Source organism: Aquarana catesbeiana, linkage group LG03 (assembly GCF_042186555.1).
Source record: "Aquarana catesbeiana isolate 2022-GZ linkage group LG03, ASM4218655v1, whole genome shotgun sequence".
NCBI lineage: Eukaryota > Metazoa > Chordata > Amphibia > Anura > Ranidae > Aquarana > Aquarana catesbeiana.
Genome location: NC_133326.1, coordinates 662,452,476 through 662,476,376, shown reverse-complemented (window position 1 = coordinate 662,476,376; position 23,901 = coordinate 662,452,476). Strand labels below are relative to the sequence as shown.

General features: G+C 42.5%; 1 protein-coding gene across 1 annotated transcript in view; it reads right to left on the bottom strand.

Annotated features, from left to right (window-relative positions):
• LOC141133429 (complement C3-like) overlaps positions 1–23,901 on the bottom strand; it is a 731,058-nt gene that overhangs the window by 362,856 nt on the left and 344,301 nt on the right. Inside the window, exons 17-18 of the mRNA XM_073622815.1 lie at positions 11,824–12,024; positions 9,318–9,429 (exon numbers count right to left, since the gene is read on the bottom strand). Of these exons, the coding sequence (XP_073478916.1) occupies positions 9,318–9,429; positions 11,824–12,024 (313 nt within the window). The remainder of the gene's footprint in view (positions 1–9,317; positions 9,430–11,823; positions 12,025–23,901) is intronic.

The window sequence follows — 23,901 nt, the reverse complement described above, 5'->3', positions numbered from 1 at the left end:
GGTGGTCCAGTGTGGATCGCTTCCCTGGTGGCCCAATCAGCACAGACCCCCCCTGTCAGGAGAGCAGCCGATCGGCTCTCCTCTACTCGCGCCTGTCAGATGCGAGTGAGGAAAAGCCGATCACCGGCTCTTCCTATTTACATCGTGATCAGCCATGATTGGATCACTAGATCGGTGTTGCAGGGTGTCAGACTGACACCCCGCAACAATGATCGCCGCGATGCGCGCCCCCGGGGGTGCACAGCGGCTCGATATTCCTGATCACGTCATATCACGTCCCATCAGGAATATCAAACCACTTTGCCGCCATCATTCTGTAATAGGGCGGGCGGCAAGTGGTTAAATACACATCCTCTGGGCTGGGGCGTCCTCTGCACTATACATTACAGTAAAAAATTGAATTTGTGGGATATAGGTATTTGTTGCTTTTTGTATTATTTAATTTCTTTGTATCTGTGGTAATTTTTTTCATAACAAAAAAACTTTCCCAATTCATATATTGCTATTTCCGTAGACATCATGGCTGACTTTTGTGGGGAAGCCTGGGAAAATTAAATGACCAAAATTCAAACTTCCCATACAGCTTCGAACTTGATAAATCCTTCGTTAGGTTTCAACGCCTATTAGAAAAAAAGGTCCATATTTATTGGCACAAAATTTATTTTGAGAAGTATGTTGAACATCAAATTGTCCCCTGGGGGCTCAGGATACAAATTTTTCCCAATATTAAGAAAGTCACCGACCCCCTTAAAAAATCATGGGAAGATAATTTGCAAACCTGTTCCTTCAACATGATTAGTATGCTGTGTCAACAGTATGAGCAGGAATTGGATCTACTTGATGCTTCGATCAATGAATGGCTTTCTGATCGTGCCACTGACATGTCTTCCTCAAGGTTAGCCCAAAGGGACAAGAACCTGCGGGCCCACCTTGAGGAATACACGGTGGACATGGTCAATGCCAAGGAAAACAAATTTCTGCGGGACAAACTGGCCCATACTAATAGCTATGCCTATAGATGGGACAGTAGTGTCCCCAAAAAATCCACAAGGAAACCTAGCTCTGAGAATGCACCTAAAAACAACAATGAGGCACCTAATGTTTTCTCCACTTCTTTTTCTTCTAGCACATCTACCACATACCGAGATTTATCACAGGACAGAATCCCTAAGAAAAGAAAGGGTGAATTACCCACTACCTCTATGGACTCTATTCGGCGCACCTTTGGAGTTACTAATGCAACCAAACCTATGGTAGCTCGACCCAAAACTACCAGCACTTCCACTCCTTTAACACAAGCACTGCCATGACCACCGCTCACTACCACTCGCACTGCACACTCTGCACTCACAGCGATGACACCAGCACCCCTCGCTCTCCCTGCTCCCATTGGAAGATGGGTAAGTGAACCTAATCTCACTTCTATGTTTCCTACGGTCACACAACCCACTGACCCCAAGATTGCTCCAATTTTTTTAGCTCAAGCATTGGACTCTCTGCAGAGTCCCATACCACATCATCCAGAAGCCCCCCCTTACAACAAACCCACGATTTAGATGTAGTCAATCTCTCTTCTTTTCCTCTAACCAAAGAACAAATAAAGGTGCTCCAGCTAGGCCTTACTTTTTGTCCTTCCGCTGAGTTCAACAAATTCCAATTCGTCAAAGACATTTATTTATTTGCGAGGAAATGGATGTATAAGGTTATCTACAATTAACCTTCTCAAACTCAGGCCATTGAGTCTTTAACACAGAATACTATTCCAACATTGGCTGAAATTCAGGCCATTGAGGACCTTCTAACACTTTTGGAAGAGGGCGGCACAGATGACGAATATCATCCATCCCTGGATGGCACTTGTATTGTGGTCTCTGGTGTCTCCTTTCCTCCTCCCTCCTCTTTCAAACCTAAATCCAAATCCTTTCCCACTCTTTCCACCAATCCCAATATTTGGACATTTGTAGAACAAATTACTAATGCAATTAAACATCAAGAGTTTTCCACTCCTCACTCGTCCAATCTATCCCTTGCTCACAAGCGGGCCTTAAAGGCTTTACAAAACCACCCTGGGCTGGTTATTAAACCAGCCGACAAGGGTGGGAACGTGGTTGTTATGGATGTTGCGGCATATGAATCCATGTGCCGCAACATCCTTGACAACAAAGACTGGTATCGACCTATTTCTCGACTACTCATTGATAATTTTGCTACTGAATATTATGAACTTATCTTTTCTGCCTACCAACAAGGTATTATAGACACCAATACTTGGAAATTTCTGAATGTGAAAGACCCCAAAATACCAACCTTTTACGCTCTACCAAAACTGCATAAATCCTTGGAGTCTCCTCCCGGCCACCCCATCATGTCCGGGTGTCAATGTCTTACTGAAAACGCAAGTGCGCTTGTGGACAAGTATCTCAGTCCACATGTCACATCACTCCCCTTGTACGTCAAGGATACGATACACCTTCTTCGTATCCTTGAGGACTTACACCTACCACCAAACGTATGGTTGGTTGTGTTAGACGTAGAAAGTCTTTACAACGTTATTCCCCACAACGGCATTGAAGTGGTTACTAAATTGTTACAAGAAAGAGGCCCTAAATTTGAAGCTTATGGCCAATTTGTTATTAATCTTTTACATTTCATTTTGACATGGAATCATTTCATGTTTGGCTCTTCCCACTTCCTCCAGGTACAGGGTGTGGCTATGGGCACCAAATGTGCACCATCCTACGCAAACCTGTACCTGGGGGGGTGGGAAAGAGAACTTTTTGCCAATCATGACTTAATCCAGTTTCTGCGCCACGTGGTGTCGTGGCACAGATATATTGATGACGTGATTTTTTTCTGGTCTGGTACTTGGGAAAAACTTTCTCAATTCATTGATACTTTAGCCACTAATACTTACAATCTTAAATTCACAATGGAGTGTAGCCAGACCAAAATCACTTTTTTGGATTTAGAGATTCAACTAGACTCCAATGGTAATCTTTTCTCATCATTATACCGTAAGGAAACATCTGGAAACACTATCCTTCACGCCAACAGTGCCCATCCAAAAACACTCCTAAACAGTATTCCATATAGTCAGTATCTTCACATTAAACGCAATTGTTCGAATCCAGGTTGAGGACTTTCGGTACATTTCCTTGTGGAAATTGTGATATATGCGACTTTATCTATGACTCACGCGAAACCCCGTTCCCTAACGGTCGCACTCATAGAATTAAACATACTATCACGTGTCAATCTGTAGGTATAGTATACCTGGCCACTTGCACGTGTGGCTGCTATTACGTTGGGAAAACCAAACGTCCATTTTGTGTATGTATTAGGGACCACATAAAACCACTTTACAAGCGGAAGACATCTACCTCTATTAATCGACATGTGGCAGACCAACACAACTTTAATCCCCATGTTATCAGTTTCATGGCCCTTGAGCATGTTCCTCTACACGCCAGAGGCGGTGACATTGATCAAAAACGACTTCAACTCGAGACCAAATGGATACATACCCTGGATGCCACTAAATTTCCAGGGCTAAATGAGTACATTAGTTTCAAATCATTTCTTTAAAACTTTTTTACTACGACTTAATTATAGATATAGATAGATATACTTTCTTCTCCCATAACCTCCTTCCCCATGCTCTAAGTCGACCCTGTACATCCTGGATATAGCTTATGTCCCTGATATTGAAAACATTACATCAATTAGATATTATTTTTTGTTTCCATTCATTCATACCAGTCAAATATGTATAGATATACTTTGGTTGTTTATTATTTCATGATGTTTCATGTCGAGTTGATGATTCTGTCTACTAGTTTATATTTGTAATTTGTGTATTGTCGGACCTGCCATATCCGCGTGACACACTGGGGACCTAGCCTTTTTCACCTAAATGGTGTGCGGGTGGTTGGGGCTTATGGTTCCTCACATGTCCCCGGTGCCTCATCCCGCAATTTGGACTTTCCATTGAGCTCTTTCCAACACTCCGGTGTCATTCCTTCCCTTTCCATTTCCCCTTCCCCCTCCTTTTTTCCCCCTCCCCCCGGCACCGTTCCCCTGCCCCGATATGGCTCCCCTGGGTCAGCCTATAGTTACTATTCCTGCTGGGTCTTCGTGGGCAGTGTGATTATACCCCTGTGTTGTTCATCCGGGTCTTCAGTGTTACTCTGGCTGTATGGACACCCAAGGGCAATGCAGTTCCAGCATTTGCCTGCCTTTTGCCACAGCCATTCTGGCGATCTTTTGATCGGTCCACCTTTTCCAGTAGACTGTGAAGCCGCTTCTTCATCGGCTTCACAGTCTAGCGCCTTGTCCGCCGCGCGTTGGTACACGCAGGGTCTGACACTGGACCTTGTAGGCCCGGGAGCTTTGTTGTCGCGCGCATGCGCAGTGGCATCTCTCGTCCGCTCACACGTGCAGTGATGTCAGACGCTGCACCTGTGTTGGGGGGTATAAGATCGCCGTCGTCCCCGGCCAGAACAACGCCGGGGACTACAGGACACCCATGCTATAGCCACCACTCCTTTTGGTAAGCTCATAAGCCTCCTATTACCCATTTATTCGATGTCCGTCACATTATTAGCAACTTACATGTGCCTTCTCCCTTTATCCTCCTTGCAGTGGGATGTGCCTTTCGTTGCACTAAGCTTACACATTCATGATTAGTTACCAATCCAGTATACTGTGATACCAGTTTGAGATCTTATCCCTGGGTAAGTGTACCACATACCCGGATTCTTGTAGAAACTTTCACCAGTGTTCACATATGACACTTGGTCTTTTACCCTCTGCATTTATATAATACGGTCTATTTGGACTACATGCTTTACCCTTACAACTACATTCTATTAATTATTTGTAGATGTTCTTGTGCATTTCCTGCTACCATCCATCTGGCATTTTTGATGATACTATCTTAGCGTGTTTGGTGTCCTGCTTTTTTGAGCATTATACATATATTGTAAGTATAATTTTTGAGACTATGTTAGTCCAACCCCATGTTTTTTGGCTTGTGGATCCAGAGTCACTTTGGTACCCACTTAAGCTGTTTTATTTATCTTACTATATATACATCTTTTTACCAGGTCCTCTTATTTACCCCCTGCAGCCTCCTATTGTACCTGACATCTTGGTGCTGCTCCGGGAGTCACTCACATCTGCCTCCGGTGACTCGCAGGTAGTCATTTTTCCATCTTTAGGCACTCTGGGTTGCCTGCTGGGTTTGTGGAGTACTGTCTGGGTGGGTGGTAGGCACCAGGCGCTCCATGGTCATGCCCCGGGTGGTGTGATGCACGAGCATGTCTGACAATTCACAAAACTTATTGTTTGTTTCACTTATGTCTAGTCTATTGCACCTTATAATCATTTTTGTTTGATTGTGAATTTCTCATTATAGAATTTACAGTAGCGATACAGGTACAACCAACTGTCCCTGAGGAAGCCACTTCTAGCGAAACATGTAGGACCTCTGACTACCTGCTTACAAGATTGGCCACCACGCTCCCAGGCTAAATCTTGTAATCACTGCTGCAAATGGTTTTAACTCTCTGTAGTTTGGTGCACACCCTGTATATGTAACATTATACAAATCTTTTTAACTTTGTTAATAAAATATTATATGTTTTATCTTATGTATTTTGGCTTTCCTTTGGCACCGTAATAATCCCTGCATCCCTGGTCCATATAAATTTTGAAAATTATTGGAATGAGGTGCCGTATCGTACTGAGGACTACCCAGTTACTCCAACCCTATTTTTCGACCCATAACAAGCATCAGTTAATAGGGTGTTAGAACAAACTATAACACTGCCAGGAGTGCTCGAGTAGTTACCCCAAAAACTTTTATATTTTGAATATTTCAATTATTTGAATAAAGCTGATGCCTACAAGCTCCCCTGGTAGTGTTATGATTTGCCCCAACCCCTGACACTGTCACTTTTGTTGATAAGCTTTGTCATCCTGTTTATTTGCAGAAAAATATAAATAAGAACATGTAAAATCAAGCAATTATATAATAATAATTGTCATTAAAAATATTTTTTTTACAATACAGTAGTTGTCCAAAATGAAAACTGAAATATACGTTTTGGCTAGAGTACACAATGGTTAGGACCTGAAACAAAGAGCGCCGGTTCACACCAGCGCAATGCGGGAACCAGCGCGATTCCAGTGCGGGTTTCCGAATCGCATAGAACTCACAGACAGTTCATACTGCCATATGCAAACTGTTGCAGGTGTCAATACAAAGTTAATGACACCCCCAGATCGTTTGGCATATCGCAGGGCGAACTGTCAGTTCGGACAGGAATCAGATCTCATGGGTGTGAAAACCCATGCGATCCAATTCTAGCACGAACCAAAAAAAAGGGTCCTGCACAATTTTTGGTCCGAATGCGATCTGGATTCAGCCATACAACCTGTATGGCTGCATTTGCATCACACAGACATCGCATGTGATCTGCACAGCAGTGCAATGCGAATCACACGCGATGTCTAACAGCGCAGAAATGTGAACCGGCACTAAAACATTTGCGCTTGGAAAATTTTAACAGATAAGTGACAGCTGCTAGCACTGTGCCTTGTACCTGACACAATAAGAATTAATATACTTACAGGTGCAGTGCAATTAAGCAGTGGCAAGAAATATATGCTTTGTTCCTAATATGATTAGGATCTCATCCAAACAGCTCTAAAGTAGTGTAAATCAAACACTAAACATCAATCAAATACTGTGACAAAAATGTAAAACAATCAATATGCTGTTACAATGTAAGTGAAAAAAGCAAACAACCAAAAAAAATGTAATAATAATCAAATGTGCAATATGTTAAAAACAGAAAATTCAATCTGGGAAATAAAATGAGAGTTCATATGGAGGTGTATAATCTGAAAACAGGGTAAAAAGGAGAAAAAAATTCCCACAGGCAGTGATGAAAAGATGAGGACTTCTCAAGCCATCACCATGAAATGCTTAAAGCGGAGCTTCGTCTTTTGGGTGGAGCTGTTCGCACCCACCCCCCTTTCACTGCCACATTTGGCACTTTTTTGGGGGAGCAGGTACCTGGTTATGACAGGTAACAACAAAGCCTGGGGAATGCCCAGGAAAAACCGAAGCCTACTTACTGACCAGCTCGCAGACAAGCTGCCCTCATCTATCCATCAGAATGCATGTGCCTCCGTTGTGGGGACACTCATAGTTTAGCGTTAGGACCACAGGTACCAGTGTGCAGTGGCGAGGCTCTGTGGCTTACGCATGCGTTTGCAAATGCGTGTGGACTAAACCCCTGTTTTTAACGCATACTTTTAGACAGGCTTATTTGGTTGTCTGCAAGTTGGTCGGTAAGTAGGCTTGGGTTTTTCCTGGGCATTCCCCTGGCTTTGTTGTTACCTGTTTCAGCCTTCCAATGCCACTTACTACGATAGCCAGCTAAAGATGGGGGCACTGGTGAGTTTTTGTTTTACTTGCAATGCCTGTGCCTGCACCCGAAGCCGATTGAAAAATTAGCTCGGGGTGCGGACATCGCGGGATCCCTGTACAGGTAAGTTTCCTTATATGAAAAGTCAGCAGCAACAGTATTTGTAGCTGCTGACTTGTATTTATTTTTTCCAGACTGGAGCTCCTCTTTAAAGGTCTCCCAGGTGTCTATGGTCACACACAAGGCTTACCAGATTTTATGATCCTCTAAGAGTGGTCAAATGCGCATAGTGAGAACTTCCACAAGGAAAAAGGCACTCTTTCAACCTCCCCTCCTTCAAAGGAAACACCAGGAATTTAGCTGGTTAGCTATCTTTACATGCATTCACAGCATGCAGGGAGGGAACAACATATCCACTGAGCAGACCAGTGTGAATATCATAGAATAATAATGTTCCCCATAGTGTAAAACTGCTCATAAAAGGAAATGTATTAAGGTTTAAAAACATCTCTGAACACAGTGGTATGGGATTCCAGCAACAAAGGTGGCCACTAGGGATGGGCTTTATGTTCGGGTTGAACATGAGTTCGACTCGAACATTGGCTGTTTGCCCGTTCGCCGAACAGCGAACAATTTGGGGTGTTCGCGTCAAATTCGAAAGCCGCGGAACACCCTTTAAAAGTCTATGGAAGAAATCAAAAGTGCTAATTTTAAAGGCTTATATGCATGGTATTGTCATAAAAAGTGTTTGGGGACCTGGGTCCTGCCCCAGAGGACATGTATCAATGCAAAAAAAAAAAATGACCCCCACACCATTTTTTTTAAATTTTGGCACGGGGTTCCCCTTAATATCCATACCAGACCTGAAGGGCCTGGTATGGATTTTAGGGGGACCCCATGCATTTTTTTTTTCAATTTTGGTTCGGGGTTCCCCTGTGGGGAAATTCCATGCCATTTTTATCAATGAACTTTTATGTGTATTGCCGGACCGGCAATTCATTATAGCCGGCGCTAGCAATAGTAGTTTCACATGACTTTTTTTCCTTTAGAAATGTCATTTTGCTGTCAGACTGTTCTAAACACAGGAAACATGCGCCCCTTTACAGGCATACTATAGACACCCCCCAGGTACGAAATTTGAAGGAATATTACACTTTTATTGTTTCATTTTAAGCATTATTAAAATCACTGCTTCCGAAAAAACGTCCGTTTTTAAAACTTCTTTTTGCATTGATACATGTCCCCTGGGGCAGGACCCAGGTCAGCAAACACTTTTTATGACAATAACTTGCGTATAAGCCTTTAAAATGAGCACTTTTGATTATTCATGTTCGTGTCCCATAGACTTTAATTGTGTTCGCGTGTTCCAACAAATTTTTTGCCTGTTAGCATGCTCTGGATGCGAACCGAACGGGGGGGGGGGGGGTCGGCTCATCCCTAGTGGTCAGACTTAAAGATTGCTGTTCACAAGCACAAACCATCCAACTTAAAGGAGCTTGAGCAGTTTTGCAAGGAGGAATGGGCAAAAATCACAGTGGTAAGATGAGGCAAGCTCATAGAGACTTATCCAAAGCAACTTGGAGCTGTGATAGCCGCAAAAGGTGGCTCTACGAAGTATTAACTTTAGGGGGGTAAATAGCTATGCACATTGACTTTTTCTATTATTTTATCCTATTTGTTGTTTTGCTTCACAATAAAAAAAAAAAATCTTCAAAGTTGTGGGCATGTTCTGTAAATTAAATTAAATGATGCAAATCCTCAAACAATCCAATCAATAATTCCAGGTTGTGAGGCAACAGACACGAAAAAAGGTCAAGGGGGGTGAATACTTTTGCAAGGCACTGAACTTTGACTACAACAGCACTATTAAAACATGCTTACCCTTTGGGGTCTGGATTTTCAGTCATGGTCTCGATTTTCCAGAGCCAGCTTTCTGGGAAATCCGTCCTGACGAAAATGTCATCATCTTCTATATAATCAGTATCCTCATCACCTATATAGAACAAAAGATTTATGCTCTTTGTTTACAGTGCATCTATGTTTTTCAAGTATGGGCTCGTAATGTATGAGATGTACATCCTATATCTCCCTAGGACACCCTAGTCTCAAGCCCCATTCTTAGTCACATCCAAAACTATAGATATGTCAAATCAAGCATTCTTCTAGAAAGTACTGTTATCAGCAGGATCCACAGTTATGAAACCTTGCAACTGACTAGCAAAAATTTGCTTAAGAAAAACGAGGTCATAGCCACAGGGGTAAATCCCATGCTGGTGATCCCCCATAACACCAGCATGGGAAGTGTCAAGATGTAGATCTGACTAGGACAAAAAACACAGAAAATAGAAAAGTTTTTCCAATCTATTGACATTTTTTTTGTTGTTGTTTCTGCCCCAATTATAGAGATATCCCATGACTTCCTGTGCTTTTTTTCTTTTTTAATGGCTATGCATAATACAGACATTATGCCAAACACGGGACACAAATTTCCTGTGTTTTGACATCCTACTGCTGGAACAGGAAGTGAGGTTAAAGTAACCCTGTCACTATATAGACACTTTTACTTGGAACACCCAGTAGAAGAACAGGCTATGTACCTGCCTTGCCTTTGTATTAAAATGCAACTGATCCTCTTCGTTATGGCCACAGCAGGTATAGTATATGACACTTCAGGTAGGTTGAATACCTGTTAAACCCACTGCACATGAGGAGTAATGTAGAAACTAGTGGAAGGGACCACAGTGCAAGGTGGGACAGCAGGTCTACACAACTGGAAGTGTGAAATGTCTGTGGTGGTCAAAGAATAACAAAGCATTGGTGTTTCAATACATACAGTAGGTATCAGAAGATAAAGTATAGCTTACAGGCAAAACCTTGCAGGATCAAGAGTCTTCTTTTGCGAGGCTCAGGTATCATTTATTTAGGCATAAAAGCCTGTATTCAAATGGATCTGGTGGGTAAATCCCTTGATTCATTTTAAGAACCGTTTTTGGGAATAAAGACCTGGAGCTCAGAGAGCTCCAACAAACTGTGCCATTCACCTTGTAGACACTGGTAAAAAACTGATGTGCTTCCCATATGGGAGGGGTTATATAGGGAGGGGCACTTCCTGTCTAAAGATCTTTGATCCACCAGTGTCGTTCACCTGATGATGAAGTATAACCCAGCAGGTAATGAATATTAGCCTGGCCTCTGTGTCCCATGATGTATGAAAAAGAAATGTACTCTGCCTAGTGACTGGGAAGCTTCCTGATGACGTTCTAGGAACGAAACGTATGTCGAGGAGCATCCCGGTCACGTCATTTCCGGCCACTTCCTGTTTTCGTACACCACGGTGGTGGAACGCATGCCGGACCCACTAGCGGAAGCTGAATGGCTGCAACATCCATCTGCCTGGTGATACATGCTTTATTCCTTAGTGCCAGAATAAGGCACCAACACATGTAAGCGGCCATTTGGCTTTTTCTATTTTTATCCTTATTATTAAATGGTTTTATGCCATGGTCCCGTGTTTATCTGTCTTTTAATGGGCTACATTGGTGGAGACATATGAGATTCCCAGCCATACCAGTACAGCAGCAAGATTCCCGATTAATTTATTACTGCGCATACCGACCTGCTTTTTAGTTAAAGAGGTCATGGTGGTCTGGTGAGTAGGCCTTTACTCACTTCCCACCGGGTGATATATGTGTGAAGTTTTATCCATTGGTGAAGGTGCACAAACTGAAGTTGAATTACAATCAATATATGGACTTTTTCTTATGATGAAATATTCACCCATTGTCCATCTCTGCACTTTTTATGAATATTTTGCACTGATTAATATTATGCACTTTATTACTGTATTATATCTATTTCATTATGTGATGTTTATGTCAAATTAGCACTCTGCACTTTATTATTGTTATAGTAAAGCGGATCAGAACAATAACGCTCCCTATATTTACACATTTCACTAGTTAAAGTCAGCACTTTGCACTTTCTAGGGGAGCAGCTTTTCTTGTATTATTTATCCAATTATTATTTTCATAGCGCAAAGTTCTTTTTTATGTCCATAACTGGTGGAAGAATTGCCCAGGATACAAAGAAAAACCCACAGGTAACATCAGGAGAAATACAGGCTGCTCTCCAAAAAGACAGTGTGGTTGTTTTTAGGGAGCACAAAAAGAGGGATTACATTTTTCAAAGAGATGGGCTTTTGAACCTCCATACAAAGTGCTTCCAATTGAAAACTTTTTATCACTAGCTAAAAGTATTACTTAATCTTACAAAACTATTTACTGCTGTTGCCATCGCTTTACTGTTTATTACAGTTATATGCAGTAAAGCATTTTCCTTCCTGTGTTTTAATATGCTTTTGTATGAGGTTATTACTGTCACTTCTTACTTCTTGCAAGGTCATCATCATCCTTGAGGCTCCTCTCAGTCTCCTTTTTCTTCTCAATGTAGTTACAGCAGTCCAGAAAGGCTTTTATGCATGGCTTCCCATCCAGGATGTAACCAGCCCGGCGTTCACAGCGGTACCCCATTGGACTCTCTTGCATCCCATCCAAACAACATTTCTTCTCTAGGTCCTGGTACTCCGAGGCTGTGAAAGGCAGTGGGACAAACATTCTAGACAAACCTCCCATATTTGTTTGGTGCAGAAAAGGAATACAAAAACAGTTACTGTAAATATATTAAAATTTCATTAGTCCACCACATTTGTCACGGTCAAACCAAACTGCAGCAGTGGAAAAATAAACATTTAGCAGTGGCATTAATACAACTTCTAAATGTGACAGCTTCCCCCAACCATGGGTCATCCTTGTTCAGCCCATTCAGCTATCAGCTGGGAATTCCTGACTGGTAGCCAAATGTAAACAAAGGGGTGGGCATTGTGTTTTAGGTTTTAAAGGGGACCCCATTCAAAAAAAAAAAAAAAGGCGTGTGGTTTTCTCTTCCTTATTCACCTGTGGGTGGGGATTCTTGCTATACACTGTGAGAGACTGTGAGAGAGCTGAGTGGATGAAAGGCACACATCCCCCTACCCACACATGGGAGCTTGCCTGTGAATAGTTTAGCTGTCTGTCAATCTATTTATAGCACCCTCCCTGACACAAACTTCATTCTCTAGTCTGAGAACTTGTCAGAAGTTATCAGGCTGATAACAAAAGAACGGAGCAGGAGAAAGCCATGGAACTTAGCGCTTTGAAGAGAGCTGAAAATTTCATGAATCGCGTTTACATCCACTTCGTGAATTGCCGTAGCTGTATGGCGGACGCATGCGCCGGCCGCATCTCTTAGGAGCTGATGCACGTGCCCAGTGGCAGTGAGTTCGGCCGGGCACCCCCGATCGCTCCTGACAGAGCCCGAATGGGGATTTGTGTGTGTAAACAAACCAATTCCCGTTCTGTCAGGAGTGAGGAGACAGATCTGTTGTACCTAATGCTTAGGAACAATGATCGGTCTTCTCCTCCAGTCAGTCTTATCCTGCCACAGTTAGAACAAGCACCATGGAACATTTAACCCCTTGATCGCCCCCTAGTGTTAACCCCTTCCCTGCCAGTGACATTTATACAGTAATTAGTGGCTATTTTTAGCTCTGATCTCTGTATAAATGTCAATGGTCCCAAAAAAGTCTCAAAACTGTCCGATCTGTCCACCACAATGTCAAAGTCCCAATAAAAGAATCACTGATTGCCACCATTACTAGTAAAAAAATAAAATAAAACTGCCATAAATCTATTCCCTATTTTGTAGACACTATTATAGGGCATACACACGGTCGGACTTTGTTCGGACATTCCAACAACAAAATCCTAGGATTTTTTCCGACGGATGTTGGCTCAAACTTGTCTTGCATACACACGGTCACACAAAGCTGTCGGAAAATCCGATCATTCTGAACGCGGTGACGTAAATTTTATCTCCTGCTAAATTTTATCTCCTGCTCTCCAACTTTGTGTATCGGAAAATCCGATGGAAAATGTCCGATGGAGCCCACACACGGTCGGAATTTCCGACAACACGCTCCGATCGGACATTTTCCATTGGAAAATCCGACCGTGTGTACGGGGCATAACTGTTGCACAAACCAATCAATATACGCTTATTGCGATTTTTTTTACTAAAAAATATTTAATTTTTAGCTGAATTTAGTAGTACCGCGGAACTATTGACATTTTATACCCTCTCTTTCCCCCTTCCGACCTATGGAACAAACAGTCCCAGGGGTCGAACGGGATCGTTTTTCTTGTTATTTCTTTGTATTCAATACTACTTTGTAGAACCATCTTTCGCTGCAATTACTACTGCAAGTCTTTTTGGGGATGTCTCTACCACAGAGTGAAATTTTTATTCCTTGCAAAATAGCTCAAGCTCTGTCAAATTGGATGGAGAGCGTTTGTGAACAGCAATTTTCAAGTCTTGCCACAGATTCTCAATTGAATTTAGGTTTGGACTTTGACTGGGCCATTCTAATACATGCATATGCTTTGATCTAAACCATTCCATTGTAGCTCTGGTTGTATGTTTAGGGTCGTTGTCCTGCTGGAAGGTGAACCAACAATACCATGGATTTTTTTCCAACGGAAGTTCAATAGCCAGTGCGGCTCTTTTGCTTGATTCCGAGCATGCGTGGAATTTTGTGCGTCAGAATTGTGTACACACGATCGGAATTTCCGTCAACAGATTTTGTTTCGGAAAATTTGAGATCCAGATCCCAAATTTTTTTTGTCGGAAATTCTGGCAGAAAATGTCAAATGGAGCCTACACATGGTCGGAATTTCTTTTTTTTTTTTGAATCTTTATTTAATTTTCAAAATTTTAATACAAAAACAGACCCCAAACATATGGGGGGAATACAATAAAACTTACAGCAAAAATTCCCAGTTCTCTTCGACAAATGCCAAACATAAACCCGCACATATAGTCTCTCCCTTTCCCCCCCCCCATCCCCCCTCCCAGCCCCTGCAGATTTTCTCTCGACTGGTTTAATCTCGACGAGTTCTTATGTTCCGGAACCCATCCTACAACATAATTGCTTCCACATAGCGCTTAGTTTTTTTTAAATGTAATCCAGCAATCCCATTTACCCCTTTGTACAGTTTGGTCCCTTTCTAGATATTCTCCTGATTCTTCTCTCTCTACGGTATAGATTTCATTAACTCTGGCCACCCAGTCCCTGATCCTAGGCGCTTCCAATTCCTGCCATTTCTTTGGAATAATATTTTTAGCTGAATTTAGTAGTACCGGAACTATTGACGTTTTATACCCTCTCTTTCCCCCTTCCGACCTATGGAACAAACAGTCCCAGGGGTCGAACGGGATCGCCTTTCTTGTTATTTCTTCAATTAACCTAGTCACTTCTTGCCAAAAGATTTTTATTTTGGGGCATTCCCACCACAGGTGCGCCATAGTTCCTGGGGACGCGCATCCTCTCCAACAGTTCGGGGACCTTTCTGGTGTAAACTTACTAACTCTAACCGGGGTCATATACCACCTGGTCAGACACTTGTAGTTACTCTTTCTCGTTTTTGTATCCACTGCCGTTCCGTGCGTCACCACCAAGATGCACCTTATTTCATCACCTTCGCCACATGCTCCCAACTCCGCCTCACATTTTTTAATGAACGGGGGTGACTCCGTCCCCGTTCCCCTCACCAAAATTTAGTAAATCTCTGAGATTTTCCCCTTCACTGACTCCTTGCAGAATAACTTCTCTATCGGTTTGTAGTCCGCTTCCTCCCTTAATGGGCTGGGGAGACTGTTAATAAAGTGCGCTAGCTGGCCGTATCTCCACCCATTTAATATCAATGCATCCTCTTGTGCTGCTAATTCTTGAAAAGTGCAAATTTTCCCTCTCTTAGTCATACCCCTAACTTGTGCCTCTCTATCCAATATCCAATTTCCACCCACTTTCTCCATCCCCGGGGGAAAGAGTAAATTCTCCTTCAAAAACATTAAAGGAGAATTATATTCCCACTTGTTATTTAAGTGCAACTGGTCCCAAATTTTAAATGTGAGGTGTGTAATATAGTGTGTGTCCTTTCCCAAGTTCCTAAAATGTGGGGGATTCCAAATCAAATGATTTAACTGTGTATTACTTAACCCTTTTTCTACATTAACCCATCTTTTGTTTTCCCTATTGTTTGCCCAATCCAGTGCCCGTGCTAAGACTATTGCTTTATAGTAAATCCTAAAATCTGATAGGGCCAGCCCTCCACTTACTTTTTCTCTCCTCAACACCTTATGGGCGATCCTTGGTTTCTTATTGTCCCAGACATATTTACTTATAAGACTGGTCAACACTTTGAAAAAATTTTGCGGTAGGGTAATCGGGAGCATCTGCATCTTATACAGCACCTTTGGGGCTAACACCATCTTTACTAAGTTAATTCGCCCCATCCATTACACGGGGCAGTATTTTATTCTATTTATTTCGCTCTTATTTCATTTAATAGAGGAATAAAACTCAACCTATACACCTTCTCTCTATAACCCGATAAATTGACCCCCAGATACTTTATGCTGTCCTTCAATGGGAATTGAAATGCTTCACTGAGTCTACGCGCTTCCTGTTTTTTAATATTGATTTTTAGGGCTTCTGACTTTTCTATGTTAATTTTAAAGTTTGAGATCTCACTGTAATTCCTCAATGTGGACAGCAGATTTGGTATTGTGATTCTAGGTTGGAGACATAAGAAAGAACATGATCCGCAAAAGCGGCCAATTTATGTTCCTCCTCACCCACTGTGCAGCCACTTATTTCTGGGTTTTTCCTAATCATAGCTAGGAGGGGTTCTAAGGCCAGGACAAACAAAAGCGGCGACAAAGGACAGCCTTGCCTCGTCCCGTTTTTCATAACGAATTGTGCTGAGAGAGTGTTATTGACCCTTACATATGCTGTAGGTTGCTGTAGGTTGGTTATATAAGAATTTTATCCATTTTAACACTGTAGGCCCTACTCCCAATACTTCGAGTGTATTGGGACAAATACATTGGGACAAAACATGAATCCCCAGTCTACTCTGTACATGGTCGGAATTTCTGACAACAAGCTTCCATCGAACATTTGTTGTCAGAAAATCGTGTTTACAGGGCATAACAGGTTTTCTTCTAACATTGCCCTGTATTTGGCTCCATCCATCTTCCCATCAACTCTGACCAGCTTCCCTGTCCCTGCTGAAAAAAAGCATCCCCACAACATGATGCTGCCACCACTTTTCATGGTGGGGATGGTGTGTTCAGGGTAATGTGCAGTGTTCGTTTTCCACCACACATAGCGCTTTGCTTTTAGGCCAAAAAGTTCAATTTTGGTCTTATCTGACCAGAGCACCTTCTTCCACATGTCTGCTGTGTCCCCCACATGGCTTCTCGCAAACTGCAAACAGGATGTCTTATGGCTCTCTTTCAACAATGGCTTTCTTCCTTCCACTCTTCCCGTTTTTCATAACGAATTGTGCTGAGGGAGTGTTATTGACCCTTACATATGCTGTAGGTTGGTTATATAAGATTTTTATCCATTTTAACATTGTAGGCCCTACTCCCAATACTTCGAGTGTACAAAACATGAATCCCGAGTCTACTCTGTACATGGTCGGAATTTCTGACAACAAGCTTCCATCGAACATTTGTTGTCAGAAAATCGTGTTTACAGGGCATAACAGGTTTTCTTCTAACATTGCCCTGTATTTGGCTCCATCCATCTTCCCATCAACTCTGACCAGCTTCCCTGTCCCTGCTGAAAAAAAGCATCCCCACAACATGATGCTGCCACCACTTTTCATGGTGGGGATGGTGTGTTCAGGGTAATGTGCAGTGTTCGTTTTCCACCACACATAGCGCTTTGCTTTTAGGCCAAAAAGTTCAATTTTGGTCTTATCTGACCAGAGCACCTTCTTCCACATGTCTGCTGTGTCCCCCACATGGCTTCTCGCAAACTGCAAACAGGATGTCTTATGGCTCTCTTTCAACAATGGCTTTCTTCCTTCCACTCTTCCCGTTTTTCATAACGAATTGTGCTGAGGGAGTGTTATTGACCCTTACATATGCTGTAGGTTGGTTATATAAGATTTTTATCCATTTTAACATTGTAGGCCCTACTCCCAATACTTCGAGTGTACAAAACATGAATCCCCAGTCTACTCTGTACATGGTCGGAATTTCTGACAACAAGCTTCCATCGAACATTTGTTGTCAGAAAATCGTGTTTACAGGGCATAACAGGTTTTCTTCTAACATTGCCCTGTATTTGGCTCCATCCATCTTCCCATCAACTCTGACCAGCTTCCCTGTCCCTGCTGAAAAAAAGCATCCCCACAACATGATGCTGCCACCACGTTTCATGGTGGGGATGGTGTGTTCAGGGTGATGTGCAGTGTTCATTTTCCACCACACATAGCGCTTTGCTTTTAGGCCAAAAAGTTCAATTTTGGTCTCATCTGACCAGAGCACCTTCTTCCACATGTCTGCTGTGTCCCCCACATGGCTTCTCACAAACTGCAAACAGGACGTCTTATGGCTCTCTTTCAACAATGGCTTTCTTCCTTCCACTCTTCCATAAAGGCCAGATTTGTGGAGTGCATGACTAATAGTTGTCCTGTGGACAGATTCCCCCACCTGAGCTGTGGATCTCTGCAGCTCCTCCAGAGTTACTATAGGTCTTTTGGCATCTTCTCTGATTAACACTCTCCTCGCTTGTCAGTTTAGGTGGACGGCCATGTCTTGGTAGGTTTGCAGATGTGTCATACTCTTTCCACTTTTCGGATGATGGATTGAACAGTGCTCCATGAGATGTTCAAAGCTTGGGATATTTTTTTAACCTAACCTGCTTTAAATTTCTCCACAACTTTATCCCTGACCTGTCTGGTGTGTTCCCTGGTCTTCATGATGCGGTTTGTTCACTAAGGTTCTCTAACAAACCTCTGAAGGCTTCACAGAACATCTGTATTTATACTGAGACTAAATTACACACAGTTGGACTCCATTTACTATATAGGTGACTTCTGAAGGCAATTGGTTTCACTAGATTTTAGTTACATCAGAGTAAAGGAGGCTGAATACAAGTGAAGGAGTAAAGGGAGGCTGAATACAAATGCACACTTTTCAGATCTTTATTTGTAAAACATTTTGAAAACCATTTATTATTTTATTATTTTCCTTCCACTTCACAATTATGTGCCACTTTGTGTTGGTCTATCACATAAAATCCCAATAAAATACATTTACGTTTTTGACAAAATGTGGAAAATTTCAAGCGGTATGAACACTTTTTCAAATCACTGTACATGTGAACTGTCTTATCTGCCAAAGGATTTGTAATTCTGTCTAGCAACTTTTATGATTGATACATCTCTACCAGACAAGGCAGCTAGAAGGTCAACACCAATTTCTCTGTTATGCCCTGTACACACGGTCGGATTTTCCGATGGAAAATGTGTGATAGGACCTTGTTGTCGGAAATTCCGACCGTGCGTGGGCTCCATCACACATTTTCCATCAGAATTTCCGACACACAAAGTTTGAGAGCTTGCTATAAAATTTTCCGACAACAAAATCAGTTGTCGGAAATTCCGATCGTGTATATACAAATCCGACGCACAAAGTGCCACGCATGCTCAGAATAAATTAAGAGACGAAAGCTATTGGCTACTGCCCCGTTTATAGTCCCGACGTACGTGTTTTACGTCACCGCGTTCAGAACGATCGGATTTTCCGACAACTTTGTGTGACTGTGTGTATGCAAAACAAGTTTGAGCCAACATCCGTCAGAAAAAAACGATGGATTTTGTTGTCGGAATGTCCGATCAATGTGCGACCGTGTGTACAGGGCATTAGAGTTAAAAGGGAAATCAAGTTTAAGGGGTTGTAAACCCTCCTGTTTTTACCTTAATGCATCCTATGCATCCTACTCACCTGGAGCCCTGATATGTCCCACGGCAAGGACGCACTGTCTCTCTGCCCAGGGTTCTTGGCTCTTGATTGGATAGATTGATAGCAGTGAAGCTATTGGCTCCCGCTGCTGTCAATCAAATCCAATGACGCAGGCGCCGGGGCCAAGTCCTGCATTCAACGGCTATGTACGATGAATGTTGGACTCGGGAGCGCACCCACAAGGTAGCCCCCCAGGAGAGCGCTTCTCCTAGGGGGTTATCGTGATGTGGGGAGGAGCCGCGAGGGCTGCCGGGGGACCCCAGAAGATAGCGTTTTGGGGCTACTCTGTGCAAAACGAGCTGCACAGTGGAGGTAAGCATGATATGTTTGTTATTTTAAAAAAATAAATAAATCAAACCTTTACAATCACTTTAATGGAAAAAAATATAGCAAGTAAAAAAAATAATAATAGAGCACACAGTATACAGTATATTTGTCACACAAGTCATGTTATAAATTAATGTTATCAAAAATGACCTTTCCATCTCAATCTACAGGGCTGTCATTTCCTGTAAAATTCAATGTAATATAGCAACCTGAAGGTGTTCTCTTCACCGTTGGTGTACAAAAGAAATGTAATTTCCTAATTGTGTGATTGGCTCAATGATTTTCCCAGAAGTCTGCACTAAGATACAAGTCAGAATTTAGGCGACCTGTGTAACAAACATTTCATAAGATACTCCCTAAAGATTAATTACTGGATGCAGACTCTGCAACTTTTCTGATCAGAACACCGAGGATGCGTTAGCTAATTATAATGAACCTATCCGTCCTATTCATATACACATGTCATAGTGAAACAAACAGCTATTCTTTCAGACACCACGCTGAGAGCTGCTGTGAGCTACGTATTTGAAGTGTACAGCCAGTGGGAGCGGTGCCACTTATACCACTGCAAAGCGCATATAGGCCTCCTTTAACCACTTCAGCCCTGGAAGAATTGGCTGCTCAATGACCCGAGCTTTTTTTGCGATTCGGCACTGCATCGCTTTAACTGACAATTGCGCGGTCATGTGACGCTGTACCCAAACAAAATTGACATCCTTTTTTTCCTACAAATAAAGCTTTCTCTGCGGTTTTTATTTTTTGCGCTATAAACAAAAAAAGAGCAACAATTTAAAAAAAAAAAAAAACACAATATTTTGAAACTTTTTGCTGTAATAAATAGCCCCAATTTTTTTTTAAAAAGCTAATTTTTTCCTCAGTTTAGGCCGATATGTATTCTTCTACATATTTTTGGTAATAAAAATCGCAAAAAGCGTATATTGATTGGTTTGCGCAAAAGTTATAGCGTGTACAAAATAGGGGATAGATTCATGGCATTTTTATTCTTCTTTTTTTTTTCTTGTAATGGCGGCGATCTGCGTTTTTTACCGGGACTGTGACATTATGGCGGACATATCGGACACTTTTGACACATTTTTTGGACCATTGGCATTTATACAGCGATCAGCGCTATAAGAATGCACTGATTACTGTAAAAATGTCACTGGCAGGGAAGGGGTTAACACTAGGGGGCGATCAAGGGGTTAACTGTGTTCCCTATAGTGTGTTCTAACTGAAGAGGATGGGACTCACTATAGGAGATGAGAGATCATGGTTCCCAGCTTGTAGGAACTCACGATCCTCATCTCCTCTGCTCTCAGAAGAGGGATGTGTCCCTGTTCTTCCTCTTGTGCCCGCGATGGCTCCGGCACCCCCGCTATCCTCCTTAAAGGAGCCAATGTACAGCTACAACGGCTTGCGGGATCGTGCTGACCTGCGAGGGGTGAAGGGCACTGTGATGATCAGAGGGAATTACTGAAGAGCTTTTGGTGTATGAGACTGCACACTAGTTTTCTCGTACCGTCTCGTACTTGCTTCAGAGCATGCATTGTTTTTGGTCCGTTGGAACAGCATACAGACGAGCGCTTTTCCTGATAGGAATTGGTTCTGTCTGAAATATTTAGAATATGTTCTATTTCTAGGTCCGTTCGAATTTTCGAAAAAAAAGTCCGATGAGGCATACACACGATCAGAATAGATGATGAAAAGCTTCCGTCTGACTTTTTCTGTTGGACATTCCGCTCTTGTGTACGCGGCTTTAGAGTGGGTAGGATGTCAAGGAGTCTTAATGCTATTACTTTGGCATAAATTTTAGTGTCAAAGAAGTAGGCCTATAGTTACTACTAGGAATGGTGGGGTCCTTATCAGGTTTGGGTATAGTAGTTACAATTGCTTGAAGCATTTCTTTGGGGAAATATTCTAGAGCCATTTCGTCATTAAATACAGTAGCTAAATAATAAAAATAGTGTCCCTCGATGTAAATCCATCATCAATCACGTCGCCTGCCGACCCAAAAAATAAAGAAAATAAAAAAGGCTCCCGCCACCTGGGAGGCCTCCCGCCGAATCACTTCTCTGCGCTTTGACATTTCTCATATAGGTAAGGAGTGGGGCCACCTAGCTATGTCACCAGGTGGCCCAGCCTCCTTCTGACATCACAGACTGGTGCATGCTGGGCATGTGATGTCACGTGGGGGCAGGGCTACCGGGTGATGTAGCTAGGTAGCCCCACCTCTTTCCTTTATAAGAAATGTCAAAGCACAGAGCAGGCATTCCGTGAGAGGCTTCCCAAAAGCGGGAGCGTTTTAGATTTTTTTGGGTTGGCGGGCGGCATGATTGATGATGCATTTACATCAAGGGACACTATTTTTTATTTTTTTAAAAAGTATTTGTTAAAAACTGTCTCTTGTGTTTATTACTTTTTGACACTTTTATGGTGAATGAGTAGGGGTACTATGTACCCAATACTCCTTCACATGAGGGGCAGAATCTGGTGGCACCCTTGTTAAAGGGGGCTTTCATATTCTAATAAGCCCCCTGCCCACAGGCTCCCACAATCACCAGCCACGGTTGTGGGATGGGGACAAGGTGCTTTAGGGTGAGGGGGAGTTCGATAGTAGGTGGTGGATGGAGCCCAAGCCGAGGAGAGAGGGAAAGATCAGTGGCTGTTGTAATGACAATGCGTTTCGGGAGTGGCCCTTCCTCAAGTCATTTGACAGAAACAGCCAATGAGGTTTAAATAGGAGTCAGCCGCGGGAGGTGACACATTTTTAAAAGAACCAAGGCTGGTTTTACCACCACAGCATAACTATTATTGCCAGATAGATAGAGGTAACTCAATGAGCATAAATTGATAAGAATATTAAATAAAAAAACGAAGCGAAAGGGGAGATAAACAAGAAGAAAAACACTAAACATATGATAACAAATAAAAACTAAAACTAAAAATGGACATTAATTCATCATAAAAACACCCAATAAAATTGTTAATAAAAATAATAATAATGTAAATAAATGTTACCTACCATTAGACAAATATGTGCATGTACATCTATCTCATGGTAAGAATGTAAATATTCTCCAGTGCAAATAATATAATCAGTAGTTAACTATTAACCATAATATATATGTTCTCAATTGCAACTACCAAAAAGAGAGGATCAGGAGGACCCCAGAGGGGGACCACATGATGCACAGTGCCTGAAAACATATATTGTGCTTGCATGTATGGACATATATGCGTGGCTACATGAGTCCATACTGTAGTCTATGAAAAGTTGAGCCATAGCAAGGAAACAGATGAACAATGGAACACTGGTACAAAAAAGGGGGGGAGCAAACGGGAGAAAAGTGACGAGACCAAGTCTAAGGCAAGGTGGGTGGTCCGTAGGCTGAGAGTGCGGGATGAGTGACACAACACATCAAGGTCAAAAAGGTCTGTGAACCTTAATGATGCTATGAATCTCTAGCCCCTCATTTAACCCATTAGGAGACTAGGAAGCCAATTTGTAGATCCAAAAAGATTCTGGCTTGCACAAAAAAAGGGAACTTCTCGTTGTCCGTTAGAGAACCACCCGGAATATACTCAATGGCTACCACCTTTAGGCACAGGGTATTTTTGCATGGATTTTAAAGTGACGGGGAACGCTGTGTTCATGACAGCCCTTTTGTATGAACCGTCGATGTTTACCCACACGTTTCCATAGGGTTTGCAACGTCCGGCCCTCATACAGTAAGTTGCAAGGGCGTTTATATACGTAAACAACATACTCAATGGAGCAGGTGATAAATTGCTTGATGTCGTACGTATTTCCAGCTCTATCTGAAAACGAGGATTGGCCATTGTGACAGACTCACCTGGGATAGAGGGATAGAGTCTTTTGGAGGGGACTGAATGTGAGCCTCTTGCCTACAGATTTCGGGCCTTGGCATTTGGGGTACCCTTGAGGTGTTGTTACTTTGGCTTCGGTTCCTTGTCCCCCAGGACACACAGACTCTGGGGACCCTGTATTTGCCATAGTAGCAATAGTGACTGAGTTGGACAGGCTGGTCCAGCAGGAGATAGAGCTGGACAATCGTTATCAGGCTCTGCAATGACACGCAGAGCAGGGATATTTAGGGGAGACAACAGAATGCTCTCCGGAGGGATATGACTTTGGCAGCCCTGGATTGCTGTGGGAGAGCCTTACAGATCGTTTTGTGTTTGGCAATGAAGGGGAACCTAC